The sequence below is a fragment of the Pangasianodon hypophthalmus genome, chromosome 11, assembly GCF_027358585.1.
Source record: "Pangasianodon hypophthalmus isolate fPanHyp1 chromosome 11, fPanHyp1.pri, whole genome shotgun sequence".
Lineage (NCBI taxonomy): Eukaryota > Metazoa > Chordata > Actinopteri > Siluriformes > Pangasiidae > Pangasianodon > Pangasianodon hypophthalmus.
This window is the reverse complement of record NC_069720.1, coordinates 20,743,271-20,762,271: the sequence shown is the minus strand read 5'-3', so window position 1 is coordinate 20,762,271 and position 19,001 is coordinate 20,743,271. Positions and strand designations below refer to the sequence as shown.

The following is a 19,001-nucleotide window of genomic DNA, read 5'->3' as shown; positions in this document are numbered from 1 at the left end:
TCCCTTTTAAGGAAACACACACAGCCATGTCCCATCAACGAGGTATGCAATGAATGGTTCTCATAAACAGGCACACATCTATTATGTCTACAGTTTTATTCATAGTTGTTCTCTTTGCATTGTGGAGAAAACCAGGCAAAAATATGACAGATATTTGTTTACTGCAAGATCTGTCTAGCTTCACACAGAAGACAAGCACAGCTGTCTAAGTGGGCTGCTTGGAGTCTTGGAAATGATAAAAAAAAGTCAGAACAAAAAGTCAGCAGGAATGAGATCATTTCTGCTCTTAGTTTCAAATCACATAACAGAATGTTGGTTAAGATGTTCCTGTTATGTAACAGCGTTCCTAAAATATAAGCACAAGCTGAATTTGTCCATGCATCAGCACTTTAAATCAAACAGACTGTTGATGCTTTTGCAAAGTGCCGTCTTCCTCTGATGCCGTGAGTGTGTGTGTGTGTGTGTGTGTGTGTACCACTGTGTGTGCCACTGTGTGTGCCCTTCAGAGCTGTTCCCCCATGTGGGTGCATGCACATATGTATGTGGTGTGTGTGTGTGTGTGTGCCCTGTACAATGTTCAGAGCTGTTCTGCCATGTGTGTGCACTCACATATGTATGTGTTATGTGTGTGTGTGTGTGCACTGCACAATATTGAGAGCTGTTCTGCCATGTGTGCACGCACATATTTATGTGGTGTGTGAGCCCTCTGTAAAGACAAAATGTCATCATTTATAATATAATTATAGTAATACGTGAACATTTATTGATTGTAAGAACATTTGAGAATGAAAGAAAGAAAGAAAGAAAGGATGAACTGAATGAATGAAGCAGCTTTTATCTGATCAAAAATAAAAATAAAAAATAGTTTTCCTGTTAAGACAATGTTAAGACAATACCCATTTCAGAAAAATGTATTTACAGGAAAAACAAGAAATTTAAAGCTCTCATTTATCCACATATCAAAGCCACAAAGTGTTTTTTTGAGCAAAAGTCCAACTGGTTGTTACATTTAAGATATTTCACAAGGAACATGTAAACATGCTTTTTCTCAGTTTCCATCAAGTGTGAACCAGGTTTTACCCTCCACATGAACTCCAATCACAATTTTAGGAAAACTTCCACAGCAGTCTACAGGCAAGTGCACCCCCATGTGGTTCTCTAATGGAATGATCTCCTAGTTACAGGTAACACACTATGCTATTACAAATTAAATGTCTAACAGTTAACATTGTTGTAAATCAGAAGAGGGTCACTCAGTGCATTAAAATCATAGCTCTAGCAGAGACTAAAAGTCTAAGGTACACTCCTACAATGTAAAAAAAAAAAAAAAAAAATCCTGGTAAATTTAAAACCTGGCAGCTGTGGTTGCCAGAAATCTACCGTAAAAAATACAGTACAAATGTTCATTAGTTTACGGTAAACCTAAAAGTAAACTGTAAAATTTACAGTAAAAAACTGGCAGCTGTGGTTGACAAAAATTTACCATAAAAGCAGAAATTACAATACAGCAGAACGTTTATTGGTTTATAGTACACATAAAAGAAAGCTTTAAAATCTACAATAAAATCAGGTAGCGGTTACTGGAATCTTACTGTAAAAATTAAGGTAGGGATGTTTCTTTTTAACAGTATAGTGTCATATTTCACAATTAAAGCCTGTTCTATTTACATGTAAATTTAAAGTAAAATGCATGTATTGTATTATGTACAGAATTTCACTGTAGAAATTGCAATACGTCTGTGAATATCATTAAAACATCCTGTGCATTTTATCAGCTTAAACAAACAAACAAAAAAAGCAATGCAATGACCAATTTATGACTCCCTGCATAATTACATAATGTATTGAACACATATTTTTTACACACTGCCAGACACATTGCAGCTTGAAGATATTTGAGTCTGTGACCTCTCTCATGGGTGTGTGTCACTACATAGCATGCACACATCTTCCAGACAGCTTTAAATATTATACATATTTATGAATATGTATGTAATTATTGGCACAGTAATTAAAAAAAAACATTTCAAGAGACTTTTACAGGCTTTGATGCTCTGCATTTCACTGCACAGTCCACATTTCTATCATAACATCTTTAGCATAATGTTTCTTTTTAAAGAAAAGGATGAAACAGCCTATGGTTCACCTCATACATAAACCTTTAAATATGGTCACCAGTTGCCAAATCTGCATGATAAATCCTTCCCAAAGGATTTTTATTTTAGCTCAGAAAGTAACCCAGTGGTCAATAAAAACAGTCCACTATCACAACACAAACCCAAAACTTTATATTAAACAATAAAATCACGACTATTGCTAAATACACTCATTTTAATAGGAACACCTGCACCTGTTTATTCATGCAATTGAGCCAATCATGTGGCAGCAGCGCAACATGTAAAATCATGTAGATACAGGTAAAGAGCTTCAGGTAATGCTCACATCAAACATCAGAATGAGAGAAAAATACTGTATGATCTCAGTGACTTTGTTTGTTGGTGCCAGACAGACTGATTCGAGTATTTCAGAAACTGATAGATTTTCATGCACGACAGTCTCTAGAGTATGCACACAAAGGTGCAAAAAAAACAAACCAAAAATGTCTAGTGCGTGGCAGTACTGCAGCTTGAAAAGCCTTGTTGATGAGAAGAGTTGATGGTCAGACTGGTTCGAGATGCCAGGAAGGTGATGGTAACTCAAATAACCACTCTTTACAACCGTGGTGAACAGAAAAGCATCTCAGAACAAACAACATGTCAAGCGGCAACAGGCTCACCCAAACTGGACAGTTGAAGATTGGGAAAAAAGCAGGATAACTGCATGAATGAACAGGTGAACATATACTGTAGGTGTTCATATTAAACAGGATGGTCAGTGCATATTGTGATATTTCCATTAACATTTTACGATATATTTTAAATGAAGCAGTACTCAAACTACACATTATATCCTAAAGGTCTTCAAATGGTCTTATATTATTACATTATCACATACATATTATTACAGGTATTATTATAAAGAATACCTTTGAGTAAATCAATTTACTGACACATAACAGCACATTCATACAATAGAAGCAGTCTTTTCCCACCAACATACGTAAGAGTGTATGTATTTTTAAATCCATTTATTAGGCTTGAATAAATCGATATATTTAATGTAATATTTACAGAATAGAAAGTAACCTAATTCCACAGGAAAACACAGACCTGGCAACTCTGAATAGGGTCTTTATATGGTACTATCCATATAAGTAGTAAATATAACAACCCAACGAGTCCAAAATGCATCATATAAAACCACAAGATGTCACAGTGACTGTTCACAGTGAAATGGCCATACTTCTTCATAGTAAGTTATTCCTCCTTGCTCAACCTCACACCTGTATAAGTCATCGCTCTTCAGCTCATGACCTGGTGTGGGGTAAAAGAGCCCTAAAGCAGTGAATGTGCCATCAGACTCCATGAAGATGTCAGCCGTGGTGTGGTTTTGTGTCACTGAGATCTTATTAATCTTCCAAGTGATGTGTGTTGGTTTGGTGTGTAATCCTGTGATGATACATGTAAGTATGGCGGCGTCACACGTCTCCATCCAAAGTCCAGCGGGTAGCAAGATCTGTAGTTTGGGAGCCACAGTCTTGACATGTATACCTACGTGATACAATAATTTATGATTTGTGGTAAGACCAAAATCTATAGGCACAAAACGCATGTGCAGAAATAGAGAACGAACCACAATTTCACTGGAAGATCAATTAAACCATCATTCTTTCATTTGTCTTCAGTAACTGCTTTATTCTAATTGGGGACATAGTGGATCCCAGGAGCAATGGGTGTGAAGCAAGATGACACCCTGGGTGGGACGCCAGTCCATCGCAAGCACACCATACACACACTCAGCATAGCCAATCTACCTACTAGCAGGTTTTTGGGAGGTGGGAAAAAACCAGATAACCCAGAGAAACCCCCAAACAGACAGTAACCTGAACTCATGATTGAACCTAGGGACCCTGGACCGGTGAGGCGGAAATGCTACCTGCTGTGCCACCATACCACCTTGGACACGTGAAGCTGCATTTTGCCATGTTAAGCTTTGAGCTTGCAAAGGTGAAGAGGTGAAATGTCATGAGCAATATGTAATTACCTGTGAAAATAATTATTCCTATGAGGGCATCACATTTGAAAAATGAAGCCACATGCTCTAAATGTGCAAAATCCACATGGGAAAATAAATGAATTATGTGGGAAAAAGTTGCATGGGAAAAATAAATGATTCATGTAACTCATTTATTTACACATGTAACTCATTTATTTATACTCATGTAAGATAAATAAATCATGTGTAAAAAAATCAGATTTGAAATTTAATCTATCGTATCTATGTATCACACGTGAAAACTAAGCCATGTGCATCATGTCCAAAAAACCATGTGTAAATGTGAAATTCATGTGACCTGTGCTGTAAGTGAAACCAATGAAGGAAATAAATGAGTAATAAAAAATATACATTACTTACCTTTAACAAATAGGTGAACACCTCGACTAAATGAAATTATTTTAGGGTCCAGTTGTCCTTCACTTAAGCTGTGAAATTCTGAAATTCTGAAACACAGAAATTCTGATCATCACAAGCTGCAAGAAGCTTGAGAGATTTAAACTGATCAGTTTTGAGCATGTAAAATAGTCCTTACCTCAGCAAAAGTAAGCCTGTAATCAGGGTCTCCGCTCGCATTGTCAGGGTGTCTTCAGTGTACACTCACTGCACACTCAGGTGCTTATGGCGTGTAGTGGTGGTTATGTCGAGAGATCCCGAGTGTGTGTTTGGATGATCAGATGTTGCACAGCCCACTGCATGTCCAGCCTCCTAAATAACTGACATACATATACTCTGACTGAACATAACCAGTAATATGTGACTGCTTTCCTCCTTTTTTTGATTTGCAAAAAGATATTCTTAGCACTCTTTCTCTGAGTGAGTGTGTGCGTGTGTGTGTTTGTTTGTATATCTAGGTGTGTTCTTTTGGTGTATTTCTCATGTAAATGTAATTAATGCCCCTTAGTTCAATAAAGTTTTCTTTTACTTGTATAATTGTGTTATTTGTAGTTGCACTGACTACTTTGTGTCCAGAATGTGTGTTTAGTTGTATTCTATAAACTTGTTTGTATTTGTCTCCGATTATTTGATGGAAAATTCATTTTGTGACACTTGTATCACTGCCAGCTTGTTGAATAGTTGAATCTGCATGATTGGACTGCATTCTGTGTCTCTGGTAAACCACCTTGAATTAAAGCATTACTCAAATTTATCAATGTAAACGTAGATAACCTTCGCTGCATTCATTTCTAAACACATGTATATGCGATATTTAAATGCAGTTTGAATCCTGAATACAATATGATTGTTGCCTGGATATTACTCGAATTATTTTTTTGATAAAAATGATTTGTTCAGTAGAGACAGGCTATGAAGTTTATGTGTTATTTGGTTGTGGTTGGTGTTTTCCAAAGGCACCTGACAGTTATACAGTTAAAAACAAGCTCATTTGACAGTTGTGCACTTGGGAGCTGTTAAAAACAGGAAAGAGCTGTTGGCATTGTAGCTGAGCCAGATGCACCCACTATAACTACTTCTGCAAAGAACTTACAGGATGTTGCTGTGTAACTCACAGAGTAGCATTTGTGCATGTGTGTCATTTTTCCCCCTTCCCATGACAAATTATAAATATACAGTATATACATATTTGTATATACAGTTTACAGTATGTACAATTTGTATTTTGAACATAGTTCAAATCCCAGTACCACCAAACTGCCACTGCTGGGCCCTTGAGCAAGGCCCTTAACCCTCAACTGCTCAGGTGTATAAATGAGATAATTGTAAGTCGCTCTGGATAAGGGCGTCTGCCAAATGCCATAAATGTAAATGTATTTTCTAATATCTCCTAAAGTACTTGGTGTAGTGATAACATGTAAACTGACACTCATGTCATAATGTTGGATATTAGAGCAAATAACTTTCTGGCTAGAAATTCACTGTAGCAGCAAATGCTATTATAGTCCTTCTAAATAGCATGAACTCATCAGGCAGGATATATAAAATGAAATGTTTAAAAGATTTCACATGACTGGGTTATTAGCAAGCAAAATTGCTATGATCTTATAGTTACTGTATGCCAAGCGCTCGCTAACTTAAAGGAGAAAATGGAACAGGAATAGGTTACATTTGTGGTACAATCATGGCCGCAATTAGCCATGAGTTCCTGACCTCAGAGTTTAGTTTTTGTGTATATATGGGTCTTTACCATAACAAAAAGCTGCCCCTTGTCTGTTTTAGATGAAATCACACTAGAAAAGTTTACATGCACACTTTATTATTAATTACTGTATGTAATGTCTTTTCACTAGAATACAGTGTTTGTTTTGAACGAAAACAATCAATCAATGAATGATCAATGAATCAATAAAATCAATGATGTCTATTGGTCTTAAAAAAGCAAGAAAAAAAGAAAGAAAATAATAATATGAGGAAATAATGATATGAGGATGATGAAAGGTTAAGTCTCAAGACAAAATAAAGGGTATCAAAAAATAATGGCTAACAAAAAAAATCAGCCTAACCTAAGGACCTTTGTAATCACATACACAAAGAGAGCTTTACACATCTCTTTTTCAAGGCTTATTATTCTTTTCCTCTACTTTTTCTGAATATCCACAGTAATACGTTGCTGTGTCATTTTCCTCAGCACGTAGGATCCGTAACCGAGGATGGGCTCTGGGTCTGTTCCGGGGTAACACCACATACTTGCGTGTGTTAATTCCTTCAGCGTAGCGCACATGCGGGGGCACAGTGAAGTTGTAGCTCAGCAGCAAGTGAACGCCTTGACCAGGATTCTGCTTGTACCAGGTCATTATCCCGATGTTCTCTTTGGTCTTCAGTGGGCAGATGAGGGTGATATTTTGGCCCCGTTTCACTAAGATGCCTGTGGTGTTTTGCCATAAAAAGCCTAGAACACATGTGTGAACACACATGCACACATGCATGTACATACACATACACACACACACACACACGTCTTACTATCCTTGTAAGGACGTTTCAATGACATAATTATTAATGCAGCTAATTATTGCTATGCTGCACCTAAATCTAACCCTAACCTTGACCTCACTAACCAAAAGGAAACCTTAAGGCTATTTTTTTTTTTTTTTCTTTTTAGGAGTTGCAGTGTTTGTTAAAAACCAATTTCCTCATGAGGACCAGCCAAATGTCACTATGGGGACACAATTACAGAGTGCCTTTAGAATGAAACTGGATTCAAGACCAAAAACTAAAATCTAAAGTCATAAATAAAATCAAACTCCTGTTTCGATTTATGTATGATATTATTTATCAGTTGTCAGATCTTACTATTATGTAGTAGTCATTACATAATGATAACAGCTAAAGAGAACTGTACCATTAGATCAGCAACATATTATGAATGGATTATTATAACAAATGTATACTGATCTAATATTAACACAATCTAATATACTTTTCAATTTTGTTTACTCAGTGATTATCAGAGGAAGAAATGAGGTACTCACAGAGCAATGTGATACAGAAGAAGAAAAGCAGAGCAACTTTAGGAATCATTTCGAGCTCCACAAACTGGTTGTGTGATGTGAGCTTATGGGATGGACTGTCTGCATGACAACACCTATTATCTCACTGACTAGTGATAGCCTGTTTCTTACAGCCCTCAGGTTGATTGGGTAGGCTAAAAGGAACTGAAACCACCACAATGAGTTTTTTTAGTAGAGTGCATTTAGAAAAAAAAATGTATTTACTTGGTTTTCATGTTTTGTAAATGTATTAAAATAAAAAAATAAAAAATAGAAACGTCAAACAGTGTGATTTCTAACTGGAAGACGTTCAATAACATTTTAATTGCATTGAAAGCTATATCTTTCAGTTTGTAATTTTCTTAACTATAATGCATCTCTTAGGTCACCTATAATAGGGACAAATGATAAATATATCAAGACAGTGGGCCTCATTTATCATTATTTTACTAAAGTTGTGTGTAAATTTCATAGGCAAAACTAAACTAAAAATGACCAGCAGATTTACAAAACATTTAATTTGTTTATTTGTGCCATGAATACACTTGGTGATTTATGACTAATTGGCATTTATCACCATACACACTTGAAGAAAATCGGCCTTACTGGACGTTTTGTAGGCAGTACAGTGGTGTATTGGCAAGGGTGGAAAAGTACTGAGAAATTCAACTTAAGTGAAAGTATCGAAATCTTATTCGGTTAAAAGTGGAAGTATCCAGCTAAAAATGTACTCAAGTGAAAGTAAAGGTTGCTATTGTAAATGTACTCAGGTATTAAAAAGTGAAACGTATTAAAGTAGTAAGTTTTTAACTGATGAAATATGGTAGGTCATGTTTTCAGAATCAGAATCATTTTATTCACCATATAATCTACATTTACATGTATTAGGAATTTTTCTTGGTGTTTGGTCACAACGCGATACATTCAACACGCACATCTCAGACAACACAACACAATTATCATACAAATATTCCACATAATATACAAATATTGCACCTTAAGCTGAAATGGTAGGATCAATTGTAATTTGCATTACAGTGGAGGGAGAGATAGCAGCTGGATGCAGTTAGGGTGCATTAATTAACTGTGATATATAATAAATAATAGTAATGATATATAGTTCATAAAAACATTTAGTGCAGATTGCTTGTTACTGGCAGGTCAGCACTGTAGTGATTACTGAATGCTGCCTGGTTAATAATAGAAATTGGCAGTGGAAAGAAGCTGTTTGGATGGCATGCAGTTTTTGTTATCGGGGAGCGAAATCACATTCCTGATGGTAGTTTTTGGAATAGGGAATTATCAAAGTGGGAGTTGTCACTGATGATTTTTCCTGCTGGCCTCTGTTCTGGTAATGTACATGTCTTCAGACTGCAACCAATGATTTTATCAGCAGGCCTGATAGTCCATTGCAGCTTCCTCTTTTCTCTAGAGGAGGCTGCACCAAACCAGATAGTGGTGGCAGATGTAAGGATGCTTTCTATAGTAGCAGTATAGAATTGCACCAGTATAGCCTGGTGTAGATGGAACTTTGCAAACTGCCATAAGAAATACATCCTTTGCTGAGCGTTCTTGGTGATGGATAATGTATGCATCTCCCATATGAAATCCCATGTGATCGTAATTCCCAGAAACTTGAACGAAACTTGACAGTGCTCACTGATGAATGAGTAAGGATGAGTGGGAAGGGGGAAGATGTGCGTTTCCTGAAGTCGAGGTGCATCTCTGTGGCTTTAAGAGCGTTGAGCTCGAGGTTGTTCTGGCTACTCCAAGAGGCTAGCTGTTGAACTTCCTGTGATTTCATGTGAAAGATATGAAATGAGACGACTCCTTGAGTTTAGATTTGAGAACATACAATGAAAAAAGGGGTGAAAGAATCCATCCTTGCCTCTAATCTTCTCGATATAGAAATTAAAGTGCTAATTAATCAGAAGTAAAATATCCTCTAAATAACTGATATTCACGATTAGCTAGAATTTGACTAATTAGCCTAGCTAATGTTAGCTACTGGAACTGATGCTAGTCTAACCTGGAATTAGCAAAGAAAACAGGCGAATGTAGTTAAATAGAGCCAGTTAATGTTAGCAAATTAGTGAAAATTAACGTCAACTTACCTTAACATGCTTTGTCTAACAGTTGCTAACAGTTGCTAACACTTTGCTAACAGTTCATGCTTGACATGAGGCAAATAAGGCACCTCATTTTATATGAGTATTTGCTTACTCCTGTTTATTGAAATATTTTATGAGGTATGGTCAGGGCTCTCATCCTCAAGGTCAACACTGTAGTCTTGTGGCTTATCAATCTTCAGACAAACATGAATAGCTATACACAAAACTTAACTTATAAACTTAAACATAAATAAATGGAAATTAAATGCACAGAAGCCCATTCTACTGATATATAGTGTACAGTTTAGTGGCTGGATTAGAGAAGAAGAGACCTTGAAATTTGTAACAAGTACTCTGAAGGTGTAAATAAAAATGCAAGGAGTAAAATATTTTTAAAAATCTTATAAATGTAATTAAAGAAATGTATTAATATTCAACACTGTAACATAGTACTATTAATTAATGAGTATTGTTGCTGCTTCATAGCTCCGGGTCCCTGATTCGATCCTGAGCTCTTGTTACTGTCTGTGTGGAGTTTCTGTGCATGATTCCCTGTGTCCGCGCAGGTTTCCTCCAGGTTCTCTGGTTTCCTCCCACCTCCCAAAAAAATGTCAGTGGATTGTGAATGCTAAAACCCTAGGGGTGAATGAGTGTGTGAATATGTGCATGCATGTTGCCTTGTAATGGACTGATGTCCCATTCAGGGTGTATTCCCACCTTGTGCCCAGTGTACTTGGGATAGGCTCTGGATTCACCTATTTAGGACAGCAGTTAGTGAAGATACATTATATGGCTAAAAGTTTGTGGACACCTGACCGTCACTCCCATATGTGATTCTTGAACATCCCATTCCAGATTTAGTCCCCCTTTGCTGTTGGGAAGGATTTCCACTAGATGTTGGAGCGTGGCTGTGGGGATTTGTGTTCATTCAGCCACAAGAGCATTAGTGAGGTAAGGCACAGATGTCAGGTGAGGAGGTCTGGGGTTCAGTCGGTGTTCCAGTTCATCCCAAAGGTGTTCAGTGGGGTTGAGGTCAGGGATCTGTGCAGGTACTCGAGTTCTTTCACTCCAACTTTGGCAAACCATGTTTTCATGGAGCTCGCTTTGTACATAGGGGCATTATCATGCTGGAACAGGTTTGGGCCTCTTATTTCCAGCGAAGGGAAATTGTAAAGCTATAGCATACAATGACTTTCTGTACAATTGTTTTTGTCCAACTTTGTGGCAACAGATTGAGGAAGAACCACATATGGGTGTGATGGTCAGGTGTCCACAAACATTTGGCTATATAGTGTAGATGAATGACTGAATGAATAAAACATTTGTAAATCTGGCAGTTCTTTTTAGTTCTGTTTTACCTATGAAAACTGTATACAGAACTTTACTAAGTGATTGATAAATGAGGCCCATTGTCTTTATGACTTAATGAAACCTGGTAAATACGATAATATATCGGTTGTGTGAACAGTAACAAAATTAATTTTCCTTATCTAGACACACAACTAGTAAATTTTTTTATTTAAAATTGATATTTTTAGCACATCTATGAGAAAGTATAGGGTTTTTGCCTTTATTTGTTTTCTAGGAACACATTTAATACTCCAGAGTGGCACAGCAGAAAAGCTTTCGCTTTAGTTGGGAATACCATGAGTTCAAATCCTAACAATGCCACAACAATTTATTTCCAGGAGACCAGCCAGCAAAATTGGCTGTGCGCTCTGGGTAGGAGGGATGATATCCTTTCTCCTTCCTGTCAATCAGAATGAGACTAGCCAGTCGTGGGTGTCTGTGAGCTCTTGTATGCAGAAGAGGGCAGATAGCGTTTTCCTCCGTGTGTATGCTGCTGACACAGCATGAGCAGCAGTTTGAAAATATGCAAATGTTGGCTTCCTGTGACTCAGAGGAAGCACGTTCCCTTAGGTTGGTAGGTGTCATGTGATAGGGGAGAGTTAGCTAGTGGGTGAGAAATGGCAAGACCATAAAGGAGAAAATGTGGGAGATAAAAGCAGTGCATTTAATGGCTCTATACATTGCTTCATTTAATGTGTTTACAAATAATTTTCCCTATATTTACATTTCTTCTCATATTCTTAATTAGTAAAAACACCTGAGTAAATACAGTATTCCAAAAATAAATCTGATTAATCTGATATTAAAAATCTTTAAGGGAACACAACACAGTCATATATCAAGAAATATCAGAGGCCAAGAAACAAAGAATACCACTGTTTTGCCAAAATTCCTAAAAACAAAAAAGTTGCACTTTCAAATCTTAAAACTTCAAAGGCATGTTTTACTCAATTGCTTTAAGGATTTAAATTTATGGTATGAACTGCTATCCATCATCATTATATAATCATGCTCAGTGACTCACAGTTTAAGTGAGTCCAGTGCTGGATTCCAGCATGTTGAAGAACGGCTGAGTAATGTGTGAACCAGAAGAGGGTGCTCTTGGAATTTGGTATAGACCATGTACAAACTTGAGGCTGAGACTACACAAAGCAAGACTGTCCTCAATGCAAGACTGATGGACCACATAAGAAACCGGAAATCTCTTTTGTGAAAGTGTAATGGGTAAACGATCATTTTGTAATCTGCCCTGCGATGAATGTCATTCCCATCCAGGATGTATTCCCAACTTCGTTCAGCAGTGTTCCTGTCTTTGGCTTTGGAGCAACCACGACTCTGTCCAGGATAAAACGGTCGCTCTTGATGACTGAGTTAGGCTTACTTGTTGCATGGAAAAATGATGTTCACTTTCAACATGACATAGTAATGGTTTCCTATCCACATTTGTATTTTTAACTCCTTTTCAACTTACATTCTTCACACTGAATTCACAGTAGTTACTAATATTGTATGTTTTAAGATGCATAACTGAATGATAAGATGCAAGTTTATGGTGTAAATTTGATTATACAATCTTTTAGCATTTAACTTTGGATTTAGATTAAGTTTTTGTATTAGAAAACTCCCCCAAAATTCCATCTCAAATCATGAAATCCCCTGTTTTGTTTTTTTTTGTTTTGTTTTTTCCCCTCTCTCACTTTTGCTCTTTAGAGATGCAGGGGGAGGAATCCAGACCAACGCCTTTTAGCATGGCAGTTAAAGGAATGGCTGTACAGGGTGGAGACCCTGTGTGTGTGTGTGTGTGTGTGTGTGTGTGCCTGCCTCCTCTCAAAACCTGGCATGGCGTCTGGAAACAGTGAGTGGCTCCTGCTCTAGTGGTCTTATGAAAGTGCCCTAAACAAGACATAGTTAACGGAACAAACAAGCTGCGCTACTTTCCTCTCTCCAGCAGGCTTCTTGTCCCAATGCTGGAGCTGGGAAACCTGCCAGAGCACTCCCTGAGACTGAGAAATGGAATCTGAAACATATGCACAGTCGAACCCTTTCTGTGGAAATCAAGAGTGTCTTTAACTTTCACTTTCCAAATGAAATGTTATAAGGAGATCCTCATTGCTCTGCCTTTGAGCTGTACATCCTCTCAAGGGATAAGGATCCTCACATAAGGATAAGGAGGAATGGTATGAGCAGGTTTTCCCGGGCACACACCCCACCACCAGGAGCATGGCCACACCTCTTTCCCTGCCCAGCAGTAGGCAGAAGTTTAAGGGGGAAGTCCAGCCCTTATAAACCTCCCTCCACAGCAGCCAGCCTCTGCCTCAAACACTCTCTCTCACACACACACACCCTCTTCGAGACTTTCAGCTCTGACTGGACTTTTTGGTATTGCTGGGATTTTATTCGACCAGCTCTTTATCAGGATGGCTGGCTCCAAATCGTCACACGCGATGCGCAAAATTGTCGTCATTTTGCTGGCACTTTGGTCGATCATTTCACTCATCATCATAGTGGTGTGGGCCACCTCACCTGACTTGAAGGGGGCCAGTGAGTGCAACGCCAACCTGAAGACCCTCAAGGAAAAGTTTGCTGAGGAAAAAGAAGTATGGACCAAGGACCGGCATGCATTGGAAGAGCTGGCGAGGCAGGGCCGCACCAACCAGAGCCTGTTGCTGACTCGCATAGACCAGCTGAAAGACCAACTGCAAAAGCTCAATCAGTCTCTGGACTCTTGTCTGAAGCACACTGTAAGTATTTCTGTCTTGTGGTTATTAAGGCTTGAACAATGGTCACTCAGGTGGATTATCTTGCCCTTGGGGTGTTTTTAAGTGCTTTCTATAACGTGTAGTTGAAATGAATTCGATATTTTAAAACGGACAAGCTGTGCTATTCCTGAAAAATAAACCTGCATTATGAAATGTTTGTCCCAGATTGTGCAAGAAGAGGCAAAAAGAGCTTTTAACACTTAGTGGACTGTGATACGTAAAAATACAACAACAAAAAAAAAAATTACAGGAAGAACACTCACATTAATTACATTTAAAAGTAAATAAATGAACAGAAAATCATAAAATTGAACAACTAAGCGCTAAACACAAACAATAAGAGTATAATTAAATTCTACAGCGATATTAATTTATAGAACCTCATACTGTATCATTTTACTGTAACCTCATAAACCCACTGGCACTCTTCACTCTCCTGTTCATTTCATTAGTTGTTACTGAATAAGATGCTTTAGCATGAATATCTGAGTAATAAGCTGTGACTTTAAGGGGTTAAAAGGACTGCACTGGCATTCACAGTTATGTATCAGAGGTCCCAGGTCATTTCTGACACTCAGAGATCCCATAGGCACTAAGCGCTCACACCCTCTTGCAATGTGAAACACTCCTTAACATCACAATGCTACTATCCAGAGCCAAAGCTGCCGACTCTTCCCTAACTCATGAACCCATGAACTCAGTTAATTAACTTCCATCTCATGTGTGCATGTGTGTTTCAGGACATGCTGAATGCCAACATCACTGTGCTAATGGAAGAGATTGATCTGCACAAAGCCATTGAGGCCAACCTAACTGCGAATATCACACAGCAGCAAGGTAGGAAAATTCAAGTCAGTTTTTTCCCCCCTCCCATTCCAGGCTGCCGTGAAAGGAACACTCTCCTACTGACGATATTCTTAGAGGCTTTTCTCCCATGTAGCCATAGAAACCGAGAAAAGAAAACAAATAGGCCCGATTTGTCAGTAATGCAGTTTAACATGAAATGTTGGATTGTAATATTGAAAATGTGATGTTAACACTGATTTGAGTTTCAACGAAAATCTTTTTTTAGTAATAGGTCAAATTGTTCATACTTTGCCCAGATAAGGCCAACACTGTCTGTCTGTGCTCTGGGATAGAGTAACTATGACTATATGAGGAATTTTGTTTTGGAAATTTGTTTGGCAATTCCTAGTTTCACTCCATCCTTTAAAATCTTTAAAAAGGGAGTTTCAACTTCAGAATAAAGAGTGAAATTCATATTACAAGCTGCACGGCCAAATCTGATCTTTCTTTTTTTTTTTCTTTTTTTTTTTTATAAACATATTTCCTGTGAAACTAAACCACAGGAAATGATTTGCTGCTAAAAGTAAGAGATAAGCACATGATAATAAGAGAAAGGGAGAGAGCTGCAAGTGGTGAATGAAATCAGCCATACACTCACCATCTCTACTAAACATGGAAAACATGAGGAAAATGTGATCCAAAAACAGGATGCGGTTTCATGCATTACTTAATTAGCAAACCTGTGCCAAACATAAAACATTGTTGATGTGAACAGGACCTCCACTTCTGCACGGTGTTACCCAAAATAGCCAAGTGACATCATGGAGGCCTGAAACACGCCGAAACATTGTTCTCTGGCAAGACATAGCCTTATAAGACAATAGAATTATATTTTATATTTTCACAGAAGATGGTTGCTGTTGGTGTTCAAAGATTGTTAACATTTTTGCATGTTGTTGCCTCTGTTTTAGTGCTGTGCGCTTGTTTACACGAGTCTGGAAATCCATCCTAACATAAAGGAGTCATATTTATATGAGTTGCATGTTGCTCTGCGATTTCATTTTAGACGTGATTGAACTACTGCGGCATAATCTGACCCAGACGCTCATTGACCTGGAGTCATGCACGAACTTGCAGAAGGCTGCTGAGATTCTTCAAACTACAGCTGAGAAGCAAACGCAGGGCTGCCAGTCCAGCAAGCAGTTCTTACAGAAGCAACTGTGAGTCATATTTCATATTTTATATGCTTCGTCATAATTCAGGTCAAGTTTCATTACTGGAATGGGAAGAATTTTGGCTGAAACATTTGTCAGACAAAATAAAACATCTGCTGGCTGAGGATGTGAAATTTCATGTTTCATGCTTGATTGCAGAGACAAGTGCAAAAGCACACCCCAAACTTCATCCAAAAATGATGGACCCCCTGGACCTAGAAGTGGTGTTTTCCTAGTCGGGCTTTTGTGCATCAGCTTTCTTTTAATACCATGTAAGTACTCAGAGGATGATTACGAGTTTTTATTTTGAGCTTGTTCATATAACTTGACTGATAAGGCTAAATGTTACATGGCCTCTTTGTTGAAGGTTTTTTTGTTTTGTTTTTTTTGCTTTCATTTCAGAGCGGAGCTGAAGAGAGAGTTTGAATAAGATAATTGGATACATATTTCAGTACAACACTGTGTCAAGACACCAGTATGACGTGTGCAGTTAACCTGGACTTGAAGCACACATTACTTTTGTATGGAAAAATCACTGCTGTAAAACAAACAGGATGTTAAGGTCACAAAATAAGGATATTCCTGCAAGAGTTATTTATCTTTTAGGGGAATATAATAAGATGTGTTTTTTTGTTCCAGTGATATAAACAAAATGGTTTTTTTTAAGTCAAATAAGCATTCAGCATTAATCCTTTTTTTTTTTTTCTCCTTAAATTTAAATATAGTCTGGAGTTTTGGCTATTAATTTATGAGAACATTATCAGAAAGGTGTCTCTCCAAGTGAGAAATAGATTTTGTTGACTGCTGAGGAGTTAAAACCTGCTAAAATATTCTGGCATATAACATATTTCAAATATCTCTCAGCTACCACTGTTTGAACTTCATTAGACTGATGTGTTTCTGCTTATCTCTTATTGATTACTGGATTAGGACAAAAAAAAATATCATCTTAAACTGTATTATCTATTATTTTGATAATTTCTGACTTTACGCAAAAAATAATGTTGCACTACTAATGTATTTTACCAAAAAAAAAAAAAAAAAACAAAGTTGTGGGCTGGCCTTAGATGATACACATGCACATTTTGGTCATTTGGTCTGATCTCGACTTAAAGCCTGTTGCGTTTGCACTGTCAACAAAACTTAACAGCAGCAATGTTTTTGCCTGTTACATGTCTAACATAGCCTGTATTGTCTTTCTCTGATCTTTGTTTGCTTCTTTATCTTGCAAAAAAAATGTTACTCTAAGGATTACCCTATATGCTATGACGATTCTTTAAATTCATTGACCAATCTGTGAAACTCATTTGCTCATTTGGCACCACCTAACAAAGGTTAGACTAAACTTAAGCAGTTTTCTGAAACTGGTCTTCTTGCAGCGTGGCCTGCAGCAGAAGAAACTAAACCTAGCTATTCATGACAGGAAACATAGCACAAATAGTGCCATTCATTAAAGCAAATATCACTCCAGAGCTTCTTTTTTAAATTCAGATTTACTCGTACAAAAACGACGCACATTTGAGTTTGACCGAAGTGGATTCACCCATTTCCTTTAAACAGTCTCATAACTTTATGAACACTGGCATCATTTAATATGAAGAGCTGGAATGTGATTACTATGTACCCACCGTAAGCCTAACTCATGAACACTTATCACTTAGAAAAAAAGGTAACAATTAGGCTGACTGTGCATAGACCCAAGACAGAACTTTTAACTTTTAACCAATATATTTTGATCAAATTGAACTACTTTTCACGTCATGAGCCCCCAGTAAAGTGCAAGTGTAAGTGCTGAATTTGTTAGGCTGCGTACTGAATATCTCTGACTATATTTGGCCTGGCTTACATTTGGCCACCAACTGCAAGAGATTTATTCTAACAACACTGTCATCAAGCAGTGTGTGGCTTGGTGATCTACAGGTCTAATTCACATTTGTAATTGTATTGATGTAGTGATGGTATTTTACTTAAAATGTTGTCCTCTTTCCACCTGCAAAATATGCCAAAATATACTGAAGATTGGAACCTCCTTTTAAGTTATTCCTGTAACAAAACAAATAAAGTACTGTCAAAATCGGACACTTCCCAGAAGTGAGTTGGGCTGTAGCTCAAATTAGCCCACACATGATAAGGCTTAGTAACTGTTGTTTGGTTTGGATGCCATGAGAAGGAAAAATATGGAAGTGATCACAGAAAATGAGAGCACTGGCAGGTATGAGTGTATTGGAAATACTGTTGCAATAAATTTTTAAAAACTAAACTATTTTAAGTCTTCGAGTTTGTCCTTGCAACCACTTGAATATGCAGTCATCTCTTGTTGAGTAGTAGCCTATAAGAAGGGCATGATTAAGACAACTAATGAGATTCAAGTATAGTAATAACTTTTAGACAATGCTAAACAAATCACTTAGAGGTTTACCATTACACTGGTTTTGCGCTCTAAAACGCTCACCAGTCACTTTAATAGGAACACCTGTACAACTGCTCATTTATGCAGTTATCCAATCAGCCCATCATGTGGCAGCAGTGCAATGTATAAATTCATGCAGATACAGGTCAAGAGCTTCAGTTAATGTTCACATAAAACATCAGAATGGGGAAAAATGTGATCTCTGTGACTTTAACTGTGGCATGGTTGTTGGTGCCAGATGGTCTGGTTTGAGCAATTCAGAAACTGCTCTCACAGACCGGACAGCTGAAGACTGGAAAAAGACCAGGTGATTTTTTTTCTAATCTTCAACTGCCCAGTTTCGATGAGTCTGTGCCCATGATAGCCTCAGATTCCTGTTCTTGGCTGACAGGAGTGGAACCTAATGTTGTTTTCTGCTGTTGTTGCCTATCCACCACAAGGTTTGATGTTTTGTGTGTTCTGAGATGCTTTTCTGCTCACCACGGTTGTAAAGAGTGATTATTTGAGTTACTATATCCTTCCTGGCAGCTAGAAACAATATGGCCATTTTCCTCTGACCTCTCTTATCAACAAGGCATTTCCACCCACAGAACTGTCACTCACTTAATGTTTTCTTTGTTTTTCACACGATTCTTTGTAAACTCTAGTGTTTGAAAATCCCAGAAGAGCAGCAGTCTCTGAAATACTCAAACCAGCCCACCTGGCACCAACAACCTTGCCACGATCAAAGTCACAGAGATCACACTTTTTCTTCATTCTGATGTTTG

General features: G+C 37.7%; 3 protein-coding genes across 3 annotated transcripts; 1 reads left to right on the top strand and 2 right to left on the bottom strand.

The window, feature by feature from the left end:
• Positions 1–1,497: 1,497 nt before the first annotated feature.
• si:ch211-1a19.2 (uncharacterized protein LOC100142650 homolog) lies at positions 1,498–4,854 on the bottom strand. The gene is made up of 3 exons (XM_034308861.2): positions 4,691–4,854; positions 4,516–4,601; positions 1,498–3,650 (listed from the first exon to the last, which is right to left on the bottom strand). The coding sequence occupies exons 1-3, from the start codon at positions 4,729–4,731 to the stop codon at positions 3,310–3,312; spliced, it is 468 nt and encodes a 155-aa protein (XP_034164752.1). The 5' UTR covers positions 4,732–4,854; the 3' UTR covers positions 1,498–3,309.
• A 1,505-nt stretch (positions 4,855–6,359) lies between these two features.
• Positions 6,360–7,729, bottom strand: sid1 (secreted immunoglobulin domain 1). Its single transcript, XM_034308874.2, has 2 exons — positions 7,587–7,729; positions 6,360–7,003 (listed from the first exon to the last, which is right to left on the bottom strand). Exons 1-2 carry the CDS (start codon positions 7,633–7,635, stop codon positions 6,669–6,671), a joined length of 384 nt encoding a protein of 127 aa, XP_034164765.2. The 5' UTR covers positions 7,636–7,729; the 3' UTR covers positions 6,360–6,668.
• Positions 7,730–13,348: 5,619 nt separating this feature from the next.
• si:ch211-1a19.3 (uncharacterized) lies at positions 13,349–18,087 on the top strand. The gene is made up of 5 exons (XM_026927865.3): positions 13,349–13,806; positions 14,565–14,661; positions 15,677–15,830; positions 15,984–16,096; positions 16,227–18,087. Coding segments are annotated over exons 1-5 (690 nt in total). The 5' UTR covers positions 13,349–13,482; the 3' UTR covers positions 16,229–18,087.
• Positions 18,088–19,001: the final 914 nt, after the last annotated feature.